The sequence below is a fragment of the Oncorhynchus keta genome, chromosome 12 (assembly GCF_023373465.1).
Source record: "Oncorhynchus keta strain PuntledgeMale-10-30-2019 chromosome 12, Oket_V2, whole genome shotgun sequence".
Classification (NCBI taxonomy): Eukaryota; Metazoa; Chordata; class Actinopteri; order Salmoniformes; family Salmonidae; genus Oncorhynchus; species Oncorhynchus keta.
In genome coordinates, this window is record NC_068432.1 from 30,532,188 (window position 1) to 30,549,482 (window position 17,295).

Genomic DNA, 17,295 nt, shown 5'->3' on the forward strand with positions numbered 1-17,295 from the left:
CCCTGCCTCCCCCTTTGCCTCCTTCAACTAAGTTGCTGTGGTCAGAGAGGTCGTAAATTCCTGAGAAGACCCTGCCACATGGCCACACAGTTTAGAGAGAGTAGATTTTCATGGAGAACAAAGGAAATCCTTCCACCTTCCACCACCAGGTATGAACAAATTTTATCTTCCGGAGAAAGTATAAAAAATTAAGAATCCAGCTACGAACTGGTCCATTTGTTACAACTTGGGGAAGCTCATGGGAGACGGTGTGGCCACATGACCATAACGCTGTTTATATAATAGCCTCAGATATGAGGTTTACATCTAATTGTTGTATAAGATGAATGAGTGAGTATGATACTGTTTGTATAATTGTGTAGTATGATTTTGGACTGTTTAATGAAGAAAAATACAATTCCCTTTTGATTTGAACTAAATCAGAGGACCGCCCCTGAGCCCAGTTAGGGTCAGGCCTCCTGGGACAGCCTTCTGAATAAAACCCCCACTCGGGTTTTCGATCAGCAGACCGAGCTTACCTCAATTACGAGATGGCTAAAGGTTGCAGACCATGTTTCTCTCAATCACCGGAGCACAAAGGTTGTAGACCATTGCTGAATCTTTTAACCATACCACGTGTTTAAACTCTTAGACTGTCGATGCCGACAGAATAAGAACAAGTCTTTGATATTAATTACTAGTCTGCAGCTAGGAATTCGGTATCATTGAACGCGAAGAAAGACAACCGCCGAAACACAAATGAATGAATGTCACTCTGAACTATCCCCTCTAACCACAACCGAGAGAGAAAGGGAGAGAGACGGACAATTCTACAAAATAAACTAACTTTTCACCAGAGATCAAGACGACACACTGAGCATAAATATATATATATTGATTGCAATTGTTCCCGAATGAATGAGCGTTCATGTGCAAAGGATTAGCATTTCAATTGTTATAATTATCACTGTAGTGACTTCTTCGTCGACCCCCACTTCCCCTTTTGTCTAACAAGCCACCATGCCGGTTTAGCCCACTAGGGCACATTCTCCTATCATTTCATTTAACCACATTTACCTTTTTTGTTTGTTTATGCATTTCTGTGAATTACTTAGTTAGTAATAAATAAGCGCGAACCACTGCTTTTAATCAGGGCAAGGTGTCTGGTAACATGTCCGAATATAAACAATGCAGCTATTCCCTCTGCAAGGCTATTAAACAAGCTAAGCGTCAGTACAGAGACAAAGTGGAATCTCAATTCAATGGCTCAGACACAAGAGGCATGTGGCAGGGTTTACAGTCAATCACGGACTACAAGAAGAAACCCAGCCCAGTCACGGACCAGGATGTCTTGCTCCCAGGCAGACTAAATAACTTTTTTTGCCCGCTTTGAGGACAATACAGTGCCACTGACACGGCCTGCAACGAAAACATGCGGTCTCTCCTTCACTGCAGCCGAGGTGAGTAAGACATTTAAATGTGTTAACCCTCGCAAGGCTGCAGGCCCAGACGGCATCCCCAGCCGCGCCCTCAGAGCATGCGCAGACCAGCTGGCCGGTGTGTTTACGGACATATTCAATCAATCCCTATACCAGTCTGCTGTTCCCACATGCTTCAAGAGGGCCACCATTGTTCCTGTTCCCAAGAAAGCTAAGGTAACTGAGCTAAACGACTACCGCCCCGTAGCACTCACTTCCGTCATCATGAAGTGCTTTGAGAGACTAGTCAAGGACCATATCACCTCCACCCTACCTGACACCCTAGACCCACTCCAATTTGCTTACCGCCCAAATAGGTCCACAGACGATGCAATCTCAACCACACTGCACACTGCCCTAACCCACCTGGACAAGAGGAATACCTATGTGAGAATGCTGTTCATCGACTACAGCTCGGCATTCAACACCATAGTACCCTCCAAGCTCGTCATCAAGCTCGAGACCCTGGGTCTCGACCCCGCCCTGTGCAACTGGGTACTGGACTTCCTGACGGGCCGCCCCCAGGTGGTGAGGGTAGGCAACAACATCTCCTCCCCGCTGATCCTCAACACAGGGGCCCCACAAGGGTGCGTTCTGAGCCCTCTCCTGTACTCCCTGTTCACCCACGACTGCGTGGCCACGCACGCCTCCAACTCAATCATCAAGTGTGTGTTTATTATGTGTAGGGTTGCAGGTGGTGCTAGGGTTAGGGCTACATCTGGGGTTAGGGTTGTGGTTAAGGTTTAAGGTTGAACAGTGATGTAGACATGAAGCTAGGGTTAGGTTAGGGTTGTTGTACTACACCACACTGCTCCTAACATGCCACATGAAAAAATACTACAGTTTACTATAATATTATAGTACTTAGAATTCTGTAGTAAACTGTAGAGAAATGTAGTATACTGGATAGTACTATACTATACACTTTAGTATCCCTTAATCATGTGTAATTAGTACTTAAAGAACTATATCATTTTTTAGTATACTGTAGAATACTAGCTATACTACTCGTAAAGAATGATCAACGATGGGCTATGTATTCTATGGAAAATAATGAACAACGTACTGGTCCTTCTGTGGCACAGTTGGTAGAGCATGGCGCTTGTAACGCCAGGGTAGTGGGTTCGATTCCCGGGACCACCCATACGTAGAATGTATGCACACATGACTGTAAGTCGCTTTGGATAAAAGCGTCTGCTAAATGGCATATATAAGTATATAAGTAAGGTGTATTCCAAGATGTGCAAGCGTTGAAATGTGTTCAACATCCACTGAAGTAGCTAGCAAGTTTACTAGATAGCAACAGTAGTTGCCATGGTAACCAAACAAACATAATTGCTAGTTTAGCCTACCAAACCATCAATCCTAGCTTGCTATTATGAAAACAGAATTCAACAATACCAATACTGTTTTCAATTCGACTTTTGCTTTCAAAAGTAGGTCAAACAAAACTTGTAAAAATGATCTATAGCCATTGAATTATACCGTGCAAATATACTGTATGTTATTGGGAAATAATGCACACACTAGAATTCCCTTCAAGTCAATCCGAAAGGAGTATTCAACAATTCCATGGGATAAACTGTATTATAAACTGGGTGGTTCGAGTCCTGAATGTTGATAAAATCAAATCAAATGTATTTATATAGCCCTTCGTACATCAGCTGATATCTCAAAGTGCTGTACAGAAACCCAGCCTAAAACCCCAAACAGCAAGCAATGCAGGTGTTGAAGCACGTTGGCTAGGAAAAACTCCCTAGAAAGGCCAAAACCTAGGAAGAAACCTAGAGAGGAACCAGGCTAAGAGGGGTGGCCAGTCCTCTTCTGGCTGTGCCGGGTGGAGATTATAACAGAACATGGCCAAGATGTTCAAATGTTCATAAATGACCAGCATGGTCAAATAATAGGTCTGGGACAGGTAGCACGTCCGGTGAACAGGTCAGGATTCCATAGCCGCAGGCAGAACAGTTGAAACTGGAGCAGCAGCACGGCCAGGTGGACTGGGGACAGCAAGGAGTCATCATGCCAGGTAGTCCTGAGGCATGGTCCTACGGCTCAGGTCCTCCGAGAGAGAGAAAGAAAGAGAGAAAGAGAGAATTAGAGAGAGCATACTTAAATTCACACAGGACACCGGATAAGACATGAGAAGTACTCCAGATATAACAAACTGACCCTAACCCCCCGACACATAAACTACTGCAGCATAAATACTGGAGGCTGAGACAGGAGGGGTCAGGAGACACTGTGGCCCCATCCGATGATACCCCCGGACAGGGCCAAACAGGAAGGATATAACATTTACATTTACATTTAAGTAATTTAGCAGACGCTCTTATCCAGAGCGACTTACAAATTGCCGCCCTACCCCAACCCACATGAAATAGCCTATTTGAGGCTGTTGAGGAGAGGGCAGGACCACATCAATGGCCAAAGTGAAATGGAGACAGTAGATACAGCTGTTCTGTTGAAATATAGAGACAGTAGTTCTAGCTGAAATGTCATAATATAAAAGAGACAGTAGATCTAGCAGGTAATAATAATAATAATAATAATATATTCAACCTTCAACTCTATATATACACCTCACCCACTTTGTCAAAGCACAGCCCCCACACCACTAGAGGGATATCTTCAACCACTAACTTACCATCCTGAGACAAGGCAGAGTATAGCCCACAAAGATCTCCGCCACGGCACAACCCAAGGGGGGCGACCCAGACTCAAGTGACCGCACCCCTCCTAGGGACGGCATGAAAGACCACCAGTAAGCCAGTGACTCAGCCCCTGTAATCGGGTTAGAGGCAGAGAATCCCAGTGGAAAGAGAGGAACCGGCCAGGCAGAGACAGCAAGGGCGGTTCATTGCTCCAGAGCCTTTCCGTTCACCTTCACACTCCTGGGCCAGACTACACTCAATCATATGACCCACTGAAGAGATGAGTCTTCATTAAAGACTTAAAGGTTGAGACCGAGTTTGCGTCTCTCACAGGGGTAGGCAGACCATTCCATAAAAATGGAGCTCTATAGGAGAAAGCCCTGCCTCAAGCTGTTTGCTTAAAAATTCTAGGCACAATTAGGAGGCCTGCGTCTTGTGACCGTAGCGTACGTGTAGGTATGTACGGCAGGACCAAATCAGAGAGATATGTAGGAGCAAGCCCATGTAATGCTTTGTAGGTTAGCAGTAAAACCTTGAAATCAGCCCTTGCCTTGACAGGAAACCAGTGTAGGGAGGCTAGCACTGGAGTAATATGATTTAAAAAATTTGGTTCTAGTCAGGATTCTAGCAGCTGTATTTAGCACTAACTGAAGTTTATTTAGTGCTTTATCCGGGTAGCCGGAAAGTAGACCATTGCAGTAGTCTAACCTAGAAGTAACAAAAGCATGGATTAATTTTTCTGCATAATTTTTGGACAGAAAGTTTCTGATTTTTGCAATGTTATGTAGATGGAAAAAAGCTGTCCTTGAAACAGTCTTGATATGTTCGTCAAAAGAGAGGTCAGGTTCCAGAGTAACGCCGAGGTCCTTCACAATTTTATTTGAGACGACTGTACAACCATTAAGATTAATTGTCAGATTCAACAAATTATCTCTTTGTTTCTTGAGACCTTGAACAAGAATCTCTGTTTTGTCCGAGTTTAAAAGTAGAAAGTTTGCAGACATCCACTTCGTTATGTCTGAAGCACAGGCTTCTAGTGAGGGCAATTTTGGGGCTTCACCATGTTTCCTTGAAATGTACAGCTGTGTGTCATCTGCATAGTAGTGAAAGTTAACATTATGTTTTCGAATGACATCCCCAAGAGGTAAAATATATAGTGAAAACAATAGTGGTCCTAAAACAGAACCTTGAGGAACACCGAAATGTACAGGTGATTTGTCAGAGGACAAACCATTCACAGAGACAAACTGATATCTTTCTGGCAGATAAGATCTAAACCAGGCCAGAACTTGTCTGTGTAGACCAATTTGGGTTTCCAATCTCTCCAAAAGAATGTGGTGATTGATGGTATTAAAAACAGCACTAAGGTCTAGGAGCACGAGGACAGATGCAGAGCCTCGGTCTGATGCCATTAAAAGGTTATTTACCACCTTCACAAGTGCAGTCTCAGTGCTATGATGGGGTCTAAAACCAGACTGAAGAATTTCGTATACATTGTTTGTCTTCAGTGAGTTGCTGCGCAACAGCCTTTTCTATATCACTACAAGAATATATACATTTTAGTAATTTATCAGATGCACACACAGACAAGAATACTATTGAAACCACACACTAGTAAGGTTTCTTTTCTCCCTGTTATTAAATTAATATCTGTGTATGTAGAGCTTGGGTCTAGTATTTCTAACAATGGCTGCTGTCTGTTTGGACTACTGGGAGAACAGTCCTTTCCATCCAATTAGCATCTCTCCTTTGTGAGCCCCTCTCTACTGATTCAGTGCCAACCTAAACAACATCCTTTTCAACTCACACATCTTGATATTCTTTTTTAGCTGCATATATTTAGGATTGAAATGGAAATGTTTGTACATTTCTGGACTATGATATGTTTATTGTATATCAACAGCGACTGAGAGTGTCATCCCGTCCTCTTTGTTGTGTGTTGCAGGCTCGCAGGGCTGATAGACAGTTTGAGATGGCAGAGAGAACACCCACCAGGCTCGCGCACCAGGAACCCCAAAGCCCCTCCCATCAGCCACTGTCTTATCAGGAATGGGTGTGTCACCAGCATGGGACGGACCGCATCTTCATCAACCACCGGGAAAACTATGTGTGACAGACACATCTTGAGCCCTTCTATGGACCTGTCACTCACCCCGCCCACACCCAACGCCATGCCATGTATGCTCACAGAGGACATCCTTTACAATGTGAAGAACACAGGCAAAGAAACAGCTCATGATTTGACCAAGCCTTCACAGATGTGTCTACTCCACATTTAAACTGATTTGAGAGCAGCAGTTATCAGCTGTAAGAAACAATACTAATGAGGCCGAAGCATAAACTGCTGAGTTTCACGAAGGAACACATCCATACACCCCCTCCACTCCACTACCATAAACCACCACACACCCTTTCTGTTCCCAACCACATTAATAAACAGAGCATAACAGTAGGGGGAATGGGAGGAAACCGACTTGGTACAGTACGACAAAATATATATTTAAAACAACGCACTAATCTCTGTTGTGTACTATATATATATAGGAGTGGAATAATATGAAAACACCATACTAATATTTAACATGTATAGGAATTAAATAAGTTACTATGTCACTGTAGCTATAGGGATATTGTAATTATGTGATAATCCTGTGTTCAGTTATGCTTTTTGAATTAGATTTAAACCTAATTAAAACATCTTATATAATCCCACAGCACCCCCTAACACTAGTACTTGACTTGTTCCCCCCTAATAGCACTGACTTTGCTGATAGATACTTTATTGAGGAAAAATGTACTGACTATGACTGAGATATGTGGTAGCTATCTTAAGATGAAAGTCACTTGATAAGAGCGTCTGCTAAACTACTAAAATAAATGTAATCATTATTTATATAATTGTGGTAATAAATATCAGACATATCTCAAAATGATTCTGGTAAACACGCAGCCAATTTAGTAGGATTACTACTAAAGATGGCAACATTGTCTGAAGCAGGGTTTCCTGAACTCGGTCCTGGCACGCCCCCCGGGTGCACGTTTCTTCTTCTGCCCTATCGCTACACAGGTGATTTAGTTAAATCAACTTGTCATCAAGCTCTGATGATTTGAATCAGCTGTATAGTGTAAGGGGAAAATAACTAAAAGTACACCCAGGGCGGGCCCCAGTACCGAGTTTGGAAAATCCTGGTCTGAAGGACCAGGCACCAGTGTTACATCAGGATCAAGTACTGTATTTCATTGAGTAGGCTATATCAGATAGTAACATATAATGTAAATTCGCTGTATACAAATGTTCAGAACTAAAATGTTCAGAAAAGATAAATGTGGTGTAGTTCTAGTGTTTTGAGAAGTCAACATGAATCGTTCTTTCGTCAGTGAGAAAATCATATATTTTTTTTTTCATTGCAAGTTTGTAGTTTTTGAAATTTTCTTGTGCCATGTTAATATTTGAAGGGGGATTTTTTTCCCACTATATATATGATCCGTTTTTAAAATTGTAATTCTTCCATTGTGACTAGTTAAATATATGCAGTGTTTTCTTTTTTATATATATATTAAACATTATGTTTATTACACAGTAGTTTTTTTTTTACCATCATATTTATACAATATAAGTAGTCTGTTTATATATGGTCAAATGATAGGAAGGGCAGTATCAGCCCTAGACAGGATTCTGCTAAGGACCTGAGCCCCACAACAGAGTGCTGATGATCTAGGCCTCTGTGCTTCTCCTCTCCTGGCCAGGCTGGTTCTCCTCTCCTGGCCAGGCTGGTAGGGACCAGGGCTCTAGCTGAGCTCCAACCCACAATAAGGCCATTGTTTGTTTCCCTGTCACTGGTGAATAAGCTCTCAGGAATGCAATAACTATTAAAATATACAAATGTGTCAATTCCTGGGCAAACCTTGCTCAGTTTCCATCAGCTAACAAACTGCCCTGCTGATGCACGAGTAGAACGGCATAAGTGTGTGAGGGGCTAGTTTCACTTTTGTAGTTCTACTATACAACTTAAGTATCGTTATGATCGAATGTGTAGGATAGCATTGGTGGTTTGGGAACTGATCTCAGCACATTCCTAAAGAGGCTACCTCATCCTGCATAAGGCTGTCAGCTCATAAATAGTTAAAAGTAATGTTTAATTTAGACTCGTCTAAAAGGAAAACAAGACATTTTAGAAATGAAATATGAGTTTATGAATGGATTTTCAGTTTGTTCACATGTTCACAGAGGGATTTCTTCTTTTGGCCAGTAGCTGTCCTGTGTACTGGCCTCTTCCAGACATACATTCTCCCTGTTAGTTTAATGAATAGTGCTCCCCTGTTAATGTGCTGGTGTACAGGCCAGATAGAGAATGAGGAACGTCTCGCACGCAGGTACAGCCAAGAAATATATCTATAATAATCGTATGCCTGCAGAGACACCTGAGGGAGACCTGTGTGAAGAGCGCAGCCAGCTCTCTGTCCAATTGACAGATACAGTGGGGAGAACAAGTATTTGATACACTGCCAATTTTGCAGGTTTTCCTACTTACAAAGCATGTAGAGGTCTGTAATTGTCATCATAGGTACACTTCAACTGTGAGAGACGGAATCTAAAACAAAAATCCAGAAAATCACATTGTATGATTTTTAAGTAATTAATTGGCATTTTATTGCATGACATATTGCATGAGTAAAACGGTGACGTGAGAGTGATTATATGTGACCCATAACAGTGGTTAAAACCTTTTGAGGTGTTGTTAAACTAGTGCAGCCACACACACACACACTCTCTCTCCTCTCTCTCTCTCTCTCTCTCTCTCTCTCTCTCTCTCTCTCTCTCTCATAGGGGGCCAGACTCGGGGGATAGGGGGCCAGACTCGTGCAATTTACTGCCCTTAAGAGGAGGGGCTTGGCCTTTCTTCTTCCTATGAGCTGTTTGTCACATTATTTATTTTACTGCTGGAAAATGTGGATGAAGAAATACAGTGACATGGAGACGGGTATGGAATAATTGATGGCTTTGTGGCGAAGCAGTGAAAAAAGAAGGGATGAAGGATGAGGGAGGGGAGATTAGAGGGGCGAGTCTTTAATAGCATTCAGGGGTGATCACGGGCACCATACTTGGTGAAGTGCCATCTGTTGAAATCGGCTGCATGTGTGTGTCTCTCACCATGCCTGCATGTGCGTGAGTGTGTGCGTGTTTGCCTCGTTCAATGCATTGTAGTATTTCTGTTCCTACTCACCTCACAGTACAGACCGAGCCCTCTGAATGACTCAATCAGTGGAGCACAGAGCCAGTTCTGCTCGTTATAGCACTGTGAAACACCTATAAATCAGACTAAGAAGAACACAGAAGTGATATAAATGAATTCCTCTTTCTCAGTATTGATCTGTGACCGTTTATAGAACAGTGGTTTATCACCGAACAATAGCCAGCAGGTTGTTTACAGAGCAGTCCACAGCATGGAGACAAACACTATTAGCCAAGTCCAGCTCATGACATCTAAATGGGGGAGGAACATATTGTTTCTGAAAGCTTATCTATAAAACCTAGTCTAACACAGAGGCACAAGAAAACCAGAGCAGCTCTTGCTCATAAAGTCGATAAAAGTATTTCTCGACAAACCCATATTTGCATGTACAGTTGAAGTCGGAAGTTTGCATACACCTTGGCCAAGTACATTTAATCTCCGTTTTTCACAATTCCTGACATTTATTAAAGAGTAAATATTCCCTGTCTTAGGTCAGTTAGGATCACCACTTTATTTTAAGAATGTGAAACGTTATCACATTCCCAGTGGCTCAGAAGTTTACATACACTCAACTATTATTTGGTAGCATTGCCTTTAAATTGTTTAATTTGGGTCAAACGTTTTGGGTAGCCTTCCACAAGCTTCCCACAATAAGTTGGGGGAATTTTGGTCCATTCCTCCTGACAGATCTGGTGTAACTGAGTCAGGTTTATAAGCCTCCTTGCTCGCACACGCTTTTTCAGTTCAGTGTTTTATAGGATTGAGTTCAGCGCTTTGTGATGGCCACTCCAATACCTTGACTTTGTTGTCCTTATGCCATTTTGCCACAACTTTGAAAGTATGCTTGGGGTCATTGTTCATTTGGAAGACCCATTTGTGACCAGGCTTTAACTTCCTGACTGATGTCTTGAGATGTTGCTTCAATATATCCACATAATTGTCAACTTGGCACCGTCATAGGATGCCACCTTTCCAACAAGTCTGTTTGTCAAATTTCTGTCCTGCTAGATCTGCCCCAGTCAACTGTAAGTGCTGTCCTCAGGTTGCAAAACTCACTACCGAGTTCCAAACTGCCTCTGGATGCAAAGTCAACACAATAACTGTTCGTCGGGAGCTTCATGAAATGGTTTTCCATGGCCAAGCAGCTGCACACAAGCCTAAGATTGGCCTGAGTGGTGTAAAGCTCACCGCCATTGGACTCTGGAACAATGGAAACGGGTTCTCTGGAGTGATAAATCACACTTCACCATCTGGCAGTCAGATGAACGAATCTGGGTTTGACGGATGCTAGGAGAACGCCACCTGCTCGAATGCATAGTGCCAATTGTAAAGTTTGGTGGAGGATGAATAATGATCTGGGGCTGTTTTTTATGGTTCGGTCTAGCCCTTTAGTTCCAGTGAAGGGAAATCTTAACGCTACAGCATACATGACATTCTAGACAATTCTGTGCTTCCAACTTTGTGGCAACAGTTTGGGGAAGGCCCTTTCCTGTTTAGCATGACAATGCCCCATGCACAAAGCGAGGTCAATACAGAAATGGTTTGTCGAGATCGGTGTGGAAGAACTTTACTAGCCTGTACAGAGCCCTGACCTTAACTCCATCGAACACCTTTGGAATGCTGACTGCGAGCCATGCCTAATCGCCTGACATCAGTGCCCAACCTCACAAAGCTCTTGTGGCTGAAAGGAAATTCCCACAGCAATGTTCTAACATCTAGTGGACAGCATTCCCAGAAGAGTGGAGGCTGTTATAGCAACAAAGGGGGGACCAAGTCCATATTAATGTCCATGGTTTTGCAATGAGATTTTTGTAGAGCAGGTGTCCACATACTTTTCATAATGTAGAGTACTTTAGTGCTTTTGATGGGAATAATATTGTATGTTTTTGTGCGTTATACTCCACCTGTAAACATGAAAGGTCATGCTGGTTGTTTAAGGACATGCAGCCTCTCTCCCTCTAGAATGCTTCCAGTATGAATGTGAATGCACAGAGACATGTTTCAGACCCTCCCTGTGTTGGAATGAAACGTTTTGCCCAGCCTTTCCCCCAAATCATTAATTCTGAGTTTCAGCCCAGTCTCAGTCTGTACAGTGAGAAAAATGTGCCTTTTCGCAGGAGTACAAAAATAGCAGCCATTATTCTTTGTTAGTGTGTGTCTAGACATTTGCACAATCTGAGCTACACCCTTTTGAGGCCCTGTGATTGCGTGTGTGTGTGTGTGTGTGTGTGTGTGTGTGTGTGTGTGTGTGTGTGTGTGTGTGTGTGTGTGTGTGTGTGTGTGTGTGTGTGTGTGTGTGTGTGTGTGTGTGTGTGTGTGTGTGTGTGTGTGTGTGTGTGTGTGTGTGTGTGTGTGTGTGTGTCTATGCATGCTTGCATGCATGTGTGCTTGTGTGTGTGTCAGGGTGTGTTGTTGTGACGAGATGGCCTCTATATACTGTAGGATTGATCCTGTCTACTTGTCCTCCCATCGATCACCCTCATCTAATCTCTATCTCTGCCTCCCTTTAACCCCTTTTTCTTCCCGTTCCTTCTTTTCTCCCCTTCTGTCTCTTTCTCGTTCTGCCCTATTCCCCAGTCCTCTTACTCTAACCCACACACTGTTCTTCAGAAAGGACCACTTTGTTGATACTCCAAGTATACTCTAAAACATTGAATATCTGCTTAAAACAAGGCCCCAATTGCTGTTCTTTTGCATCTACTATCATTGTCAGTTCTTGTGGCCTATGTATTATGGCCATTTCTGTTGTTGGCTGTGCAGTGCTCCTGTATTTGCCTTGTACTATACTGTTCCTACTCCGTGCACTCAGACTCAGTAACTCATTCACAGATCCCAGAGAAAATAGAGATGTGTGACTCCTGGCCTCCTTAACCCATTTGGTCTTCCTTGAGGGCATATTATGTATTTATGGCTGTTAAGCTGAGGCCAGGGTGGATGTCCACACTCCAAGGCCTGCACTCCATTGCGCCGGCCAGAATGTTGACATTTTCCCTCCCCTGTGTCATGGCAGGGGTGGTGTGGCGAATAAAGCAGGATTGGGGGGGCTCTGTCCATACATCACAATGAAGGAGTGGGGTTTCCCTCTGTCTGTCTGTCTGCCAGACCTCCATCTGACAATGACACTGGAGCGCGCGTGTGTGTGTGTGTGTGTGTGTGTGTGTGTGTGTGTGTGTGTGTGTGTGTGTGTGTGTGTGTGTGTGTGTGTGTGTGTGTGTGTGTGTGTGTGTGTGTGTGTGTGTGTGTGTGTGTGTGTGTGTGTGTGTGTGTGTGTGTGTGTGTGTGTGTGTGTGTGTGTGTGCGTGTGCGTATCTGCAGAGAAGAATTGGAGATACTCCCCAAATACAGTTGTAGCGTCATGCCCAAGAAGATTCGAGGCTGTAATCACTGCCAAAGATGCTTCAACAAAGTACTGAGTAAAGGGTCTGAATACTTATGTAAATGTGATATTTCAGTTGTTATTTTTCTAAAAACCTTTTTTTGCTTTGTCATTCTGGGGTATTGTGCGTAGATTGATGAGGGAAAAAACAATTGAATCCAATTTAGAATAAAATTGAATAATTCAAGGAGTTTGAATACTTTCTGAATGCACTGTATACAAACACAGGGACTTAAGATGTGTGCATGTGCACTCAGCTGGTGTATACATTTTCCTTTCAACCAGAGAAAGATTTAGTTTCAACAAGGAGTTAGAAAGTCATAAAGACAGAAGGCATCCATGTAATTGAATATGATGATGATGATGATGATGATGATGATGATGATGATGATGATGATGATGATGATGATGATGATGAAAACTTAAGGCCTTCCAGGGGGCTTGTGTCTTAGTAAGCGTCCCCTTTCCATCTGTGGCCCCAGCTGTCGTCTAGTCACACGCCGAGCCCGATCAGCTATAACAATAGAGGTCAGAGGTCATAATATCAGCACTGGGCTCTCCCATTGTGCCCCCAGCAGCCTGGTGTTCATTGTTTGGCTTGACACTGCACTAGTGTGCATTAGTGTGATGTAACTACTGACTGTATTATCTACTTATACATTGTAATATGTATTGGATTGTTTTGCAGTGATTTCTACATCCAATTGGATATGGCAGTGCTCTAAAAAAAACATTTAAATCAGATACAAATAACTTTAAAATAACATACAAATGTAAGCCCCAATGTCATCTGAATACAAGTTAGTTTACCTGTTGCATGTTTACTGAAGGGAGCTTAACATTTGTTGTTCCAAAGCACCTCCTTGTGGTGATAGAGGTGTGACATGTGATTCTGAAAGGACTAGTGCAGTCAAAAACGTTGTTTTATTTATATTTCCACACTACGAGGTTGGAATAATACTGTGAAATTGTAAAAATGATGTAATGCCCTTTTAGTGTAAGAGCTGTTTTGGAAGGATGGAGATTTGGTCTTCCATGGTGACATCACCATGCGTAAAATTAGTTAATAGACCAACAAGAAAGCGATTTCCAAACCTCTCTGCCAAGATCAGCTCATTTTCCTTCCTCACTTAAACCACTCCCAGGTCAGGACTCTGACTGGGCGACTCCGGAAGGCGTATTTTCTTCTGTTGAAGCCATTCTGTTGTTGATTTACTTCTGTGATTTGGGTCATTGTCCCGTTGCATCACCCAACTTCTGTTGAGCTTCAATTGGCAGACAGATAGCCTTACATTCTCCTGCAAAATGTTTTGATAAACTGGAATTAATTTTTCCATTGATGATAGCAAACTGTCCAGGCCCTGAGGCAGCTAAGCAGCTCCAAACCATGATGCTCTCTCCACCATACTTTACAGTTGGGATGAGGTTTTGATGTTGGTGTGCTGTGCCTTTTTTTCTCCACACATAGTGTTGTGTGTTCCTCCAAACAACTCAACTTTAGTTTTATCTGTCCACAGAATATTTGGCCAGTAGCGCTGCAGAACATCCAGATGCTCTTTTGCGAACTTCAGACGTGCAGCAATGTTTGTTTTGGACAACAGTGGCTTCTTTCGTGGTGCCCTCCCATGAACACCATTCTTGTTTAGTGTTTTACGTATCGTAGACTCGTCAACCGAGATGTTAGCACGTTCCAGTCTTGAGCTGACACTCTAAGATTCGACTTAATCTCATTGAGTATTCTGCGCTGTGCTCTTGCAGTCATCTTTGCAGGACGGCCACTCCTCGGGAGCGTAGCTACAGTGCTGAAATTTCTCCATTTATAGACAATTTGTTTTACCATGGATTGATGAACACCAAGGCTTTGAGAGATACTTTTGTAGCCCTTTCCAGCTTTATGCAAGTCAACAATTCTTAATCATGGGTCTTCTGAGATCTCTTTTGTTTGAGGCATGGTTCACATCAGGCAATGCTTCTTGTGAATAGCAAACTCAAATTTTGTGAGTGATTTGTATAGGGCTAGGCAGCTCTAACCAACATCTCCAATCTCGTTTCAATGATTGGAGTCCAGGTTAGCTGACTCCTGATTCTAATTAGCTTTTGGAGAAATCATCTGCCAGCAGCATACTACCCTGCATACCACTGCTGGCTTGCTTCTGAAGCTACGCAGGGTTGGTCCTGGTCAGTTCCTGGATGGGAGACCAGATGCTGCTGGAAGTGGTGTTGGAGGGCCAGTAGAAGGCACTCTTTCCTCTGGTCTAAAAAAAATATCCCAATGTCCCAGGGCAGTGCCCTGTGTAGGGTGCTGTCTTTCGGATGGGACGTTAAAATGGGTGTCCTGACTCTCTGAGGTCATTAAAGAGCCCATGGCACTTATCGTAGGGGTGTTAACCCTGGTGTCCTTGCTAAATTCCCAATCTGGCCCTCAAACCATCATGGTCACCTAATAATTTACAATTGGCTCATTCATCCCCCTCCTCACCCCTGTAACTATTCCCCAGGTCCTTGCTGGAAATGAGAATGTGTTCTCAGTCAACTTACTTGGTAAAATAACAGATAAATAAAACAATTTGCCTAGAGGTTCACATACTTTTCCAACCTACACTGTGAATGTTTAAATTATGTATTCAATATAAACAAGAAAAATACAAAATGTGTGTGTTATTTGTTTAAGCAGACTGTGTTTGTCTATTGTTGTGAAGATGAAGATCAGATAAAATCTTACGACCAATTTATGCAGAAATCCAGGTAATTCCAAAGGGTTCACATACTTTTTCTTGCCACTATATATACAGTTGAAGTCGGAAGTTAACATACACCTTAGCCAAATACATTTAAACTCTGTTTTTCACAATTCCTGACATTTAATACTCGTAAAAATTCCCTGTCTTAGGTCAGTTAGGATCACCACTTTATTTTAAGAATGTGAAATGTCAGAATAATAGTAGAGAGAATTATTTATTTAAGCTTTTATTCCTTTCATCACATTCCCAGTGGGTGAGAAGTTTACATACACTCAATAAGTATTTGGTAGCATTGCCTTTAAAATTGTTTAATTTGGGTCAAACGTTTCGGGTAGCCTTCCACAAGCTTCCCTCAATAAGTTGGGTGAATTTTGGCCCATTCCTCCTGACAGAGCTGCTGTAACTGAGTCAGGTTTGTAGGTATCCTTAATTGCAATCACTTTTTCAGTTCTGCCCACAAATTTTCTGTGCGATTGAGGTCAGAGCTTTGTGATGGCCACTCCAATACCTTGACTTTGTTGTCCTTATGCCATTTTGCCACAACATTGGAAGTATGCTTGGGGTCATTGTCCATTTGGAAGATTCAAGCTTTAACTTCCTGACTGATGTCTTGAGATGTTGCTTCAATATATCCACATACTTTTCCTGCCTCATGATGCCATCTATTTTGTGAAGTGCACCAGTCCCTACTGCAGTAAAGTACCCCCACAACATGATGCTGCCACCCCCATGCTTCACGGTTGGGATGGGGTTCTTTGGCATGCAAGACTCCATCTTTTTCCTCTAAACATAACGATGGTCATTATGGCCAAACAGTTCTATTTTTGTTTCATCAGACCAGAGGACATTTCTCCAAAAAGTACGATCTTTGTCCCGATGTGCAGTTGCAAACCGTAGTCTGGCTTTTTCATGGCGGGTTTGGAGCAGTGGCTTCTTCCTTGCTGAGCGACCTTTCAGGTTATGTCGATATAGGACTCGTTTTACTGTGGATATAGATACTTTTGTACCTGTTTCCTCCAGCATCTTCATAAGGTTATTTGCTGTTGTTCTGGGATTGATTTGAACTTTTCGCACCAAAGTACGCTCATCTCTAGGAGACAGGTCTCCTTCCTGAGCGGTATGATGACTACTATTGTTTGTACAGATGAACGTGGTACCTTCAGGCGTTTGGAAATGGCTCCCAATGATGAACCAGACTTGTGGGGGTCTACAAAAAAATTCTGAGGTCTTGGCTGATTTCTTTTGAATTTCCCATGATGTCAAGCAAAGAGGCACTGAGTTAGAAGGTAGGCCTTGAAATACATCCACAGGTACACCTCCAATTTCCTCAAATTATGTCAATTAGCCTATCAATTAGCCTCTAAAGCCATGACGTAATTTTCTGGAATTCTCCAAGCTGTTTAAATGCACAGTCAACTTAGTGTATGTAAACTTCTGACCCACTGGAATTGTGATACGGTGAAATAATTTGACACACAAGTGTCACGGGACTGAAAGTAACCGGTACCAATAAAATAAATGAATGGAAGTATGAAGGTAGATTTGTGCCTACCCAAAATAGGGGTTAAATGCAGTGCCTTCAGAAAGTATTCAGACCCCTTGACTTTTTCCACATTTTGTTAAGTTACAGCCTTATTCTAAAATTGACCAAGTATTTTTTTCCCCCTCATCAGTTTACACTCAAGATCCCATAATGACAAAACAAAAACAGGTTTTTAGAAATGTTTGCTAATTTATATTTTAAAAAACTGAAGTATAACATTTAAATAACTATTCATACCTTTTACTCTGTACATTGTTGATGTACCTTTGGCAGCGATTACAGCCTTGAGT

The 17,295-nt window shown here is 42.5% G+C and overlaps 1 protein-coding gene across 1 annotated transcript in view; it reads left to right on the plus strand.

The window, feature by feature from the left end:
- The window catches only part of LOC118391290 (nectin-3-like protein), a 90,201-nt gene extending 82,514 nt beyond the window's left edge, over positions 1 to 7,687 (plus strand). Inside the window, exon 8 of the mRNA XM_035782537.2 lies at positions 6,057 to 7,687. Coding sequence (XP_035638430.1) covers positions 6,057 to 6,224 — 168 coding nt within the window. The 3' untranslated portion in view covers positions 6,225 to 7,687. The remainder of the gene's footprint in view (positions 1 to 6,056) is intronic.
- The last annotated feature ends 9,608 nt before the right edge of the window (positions 7,688 to 17,295 follow it).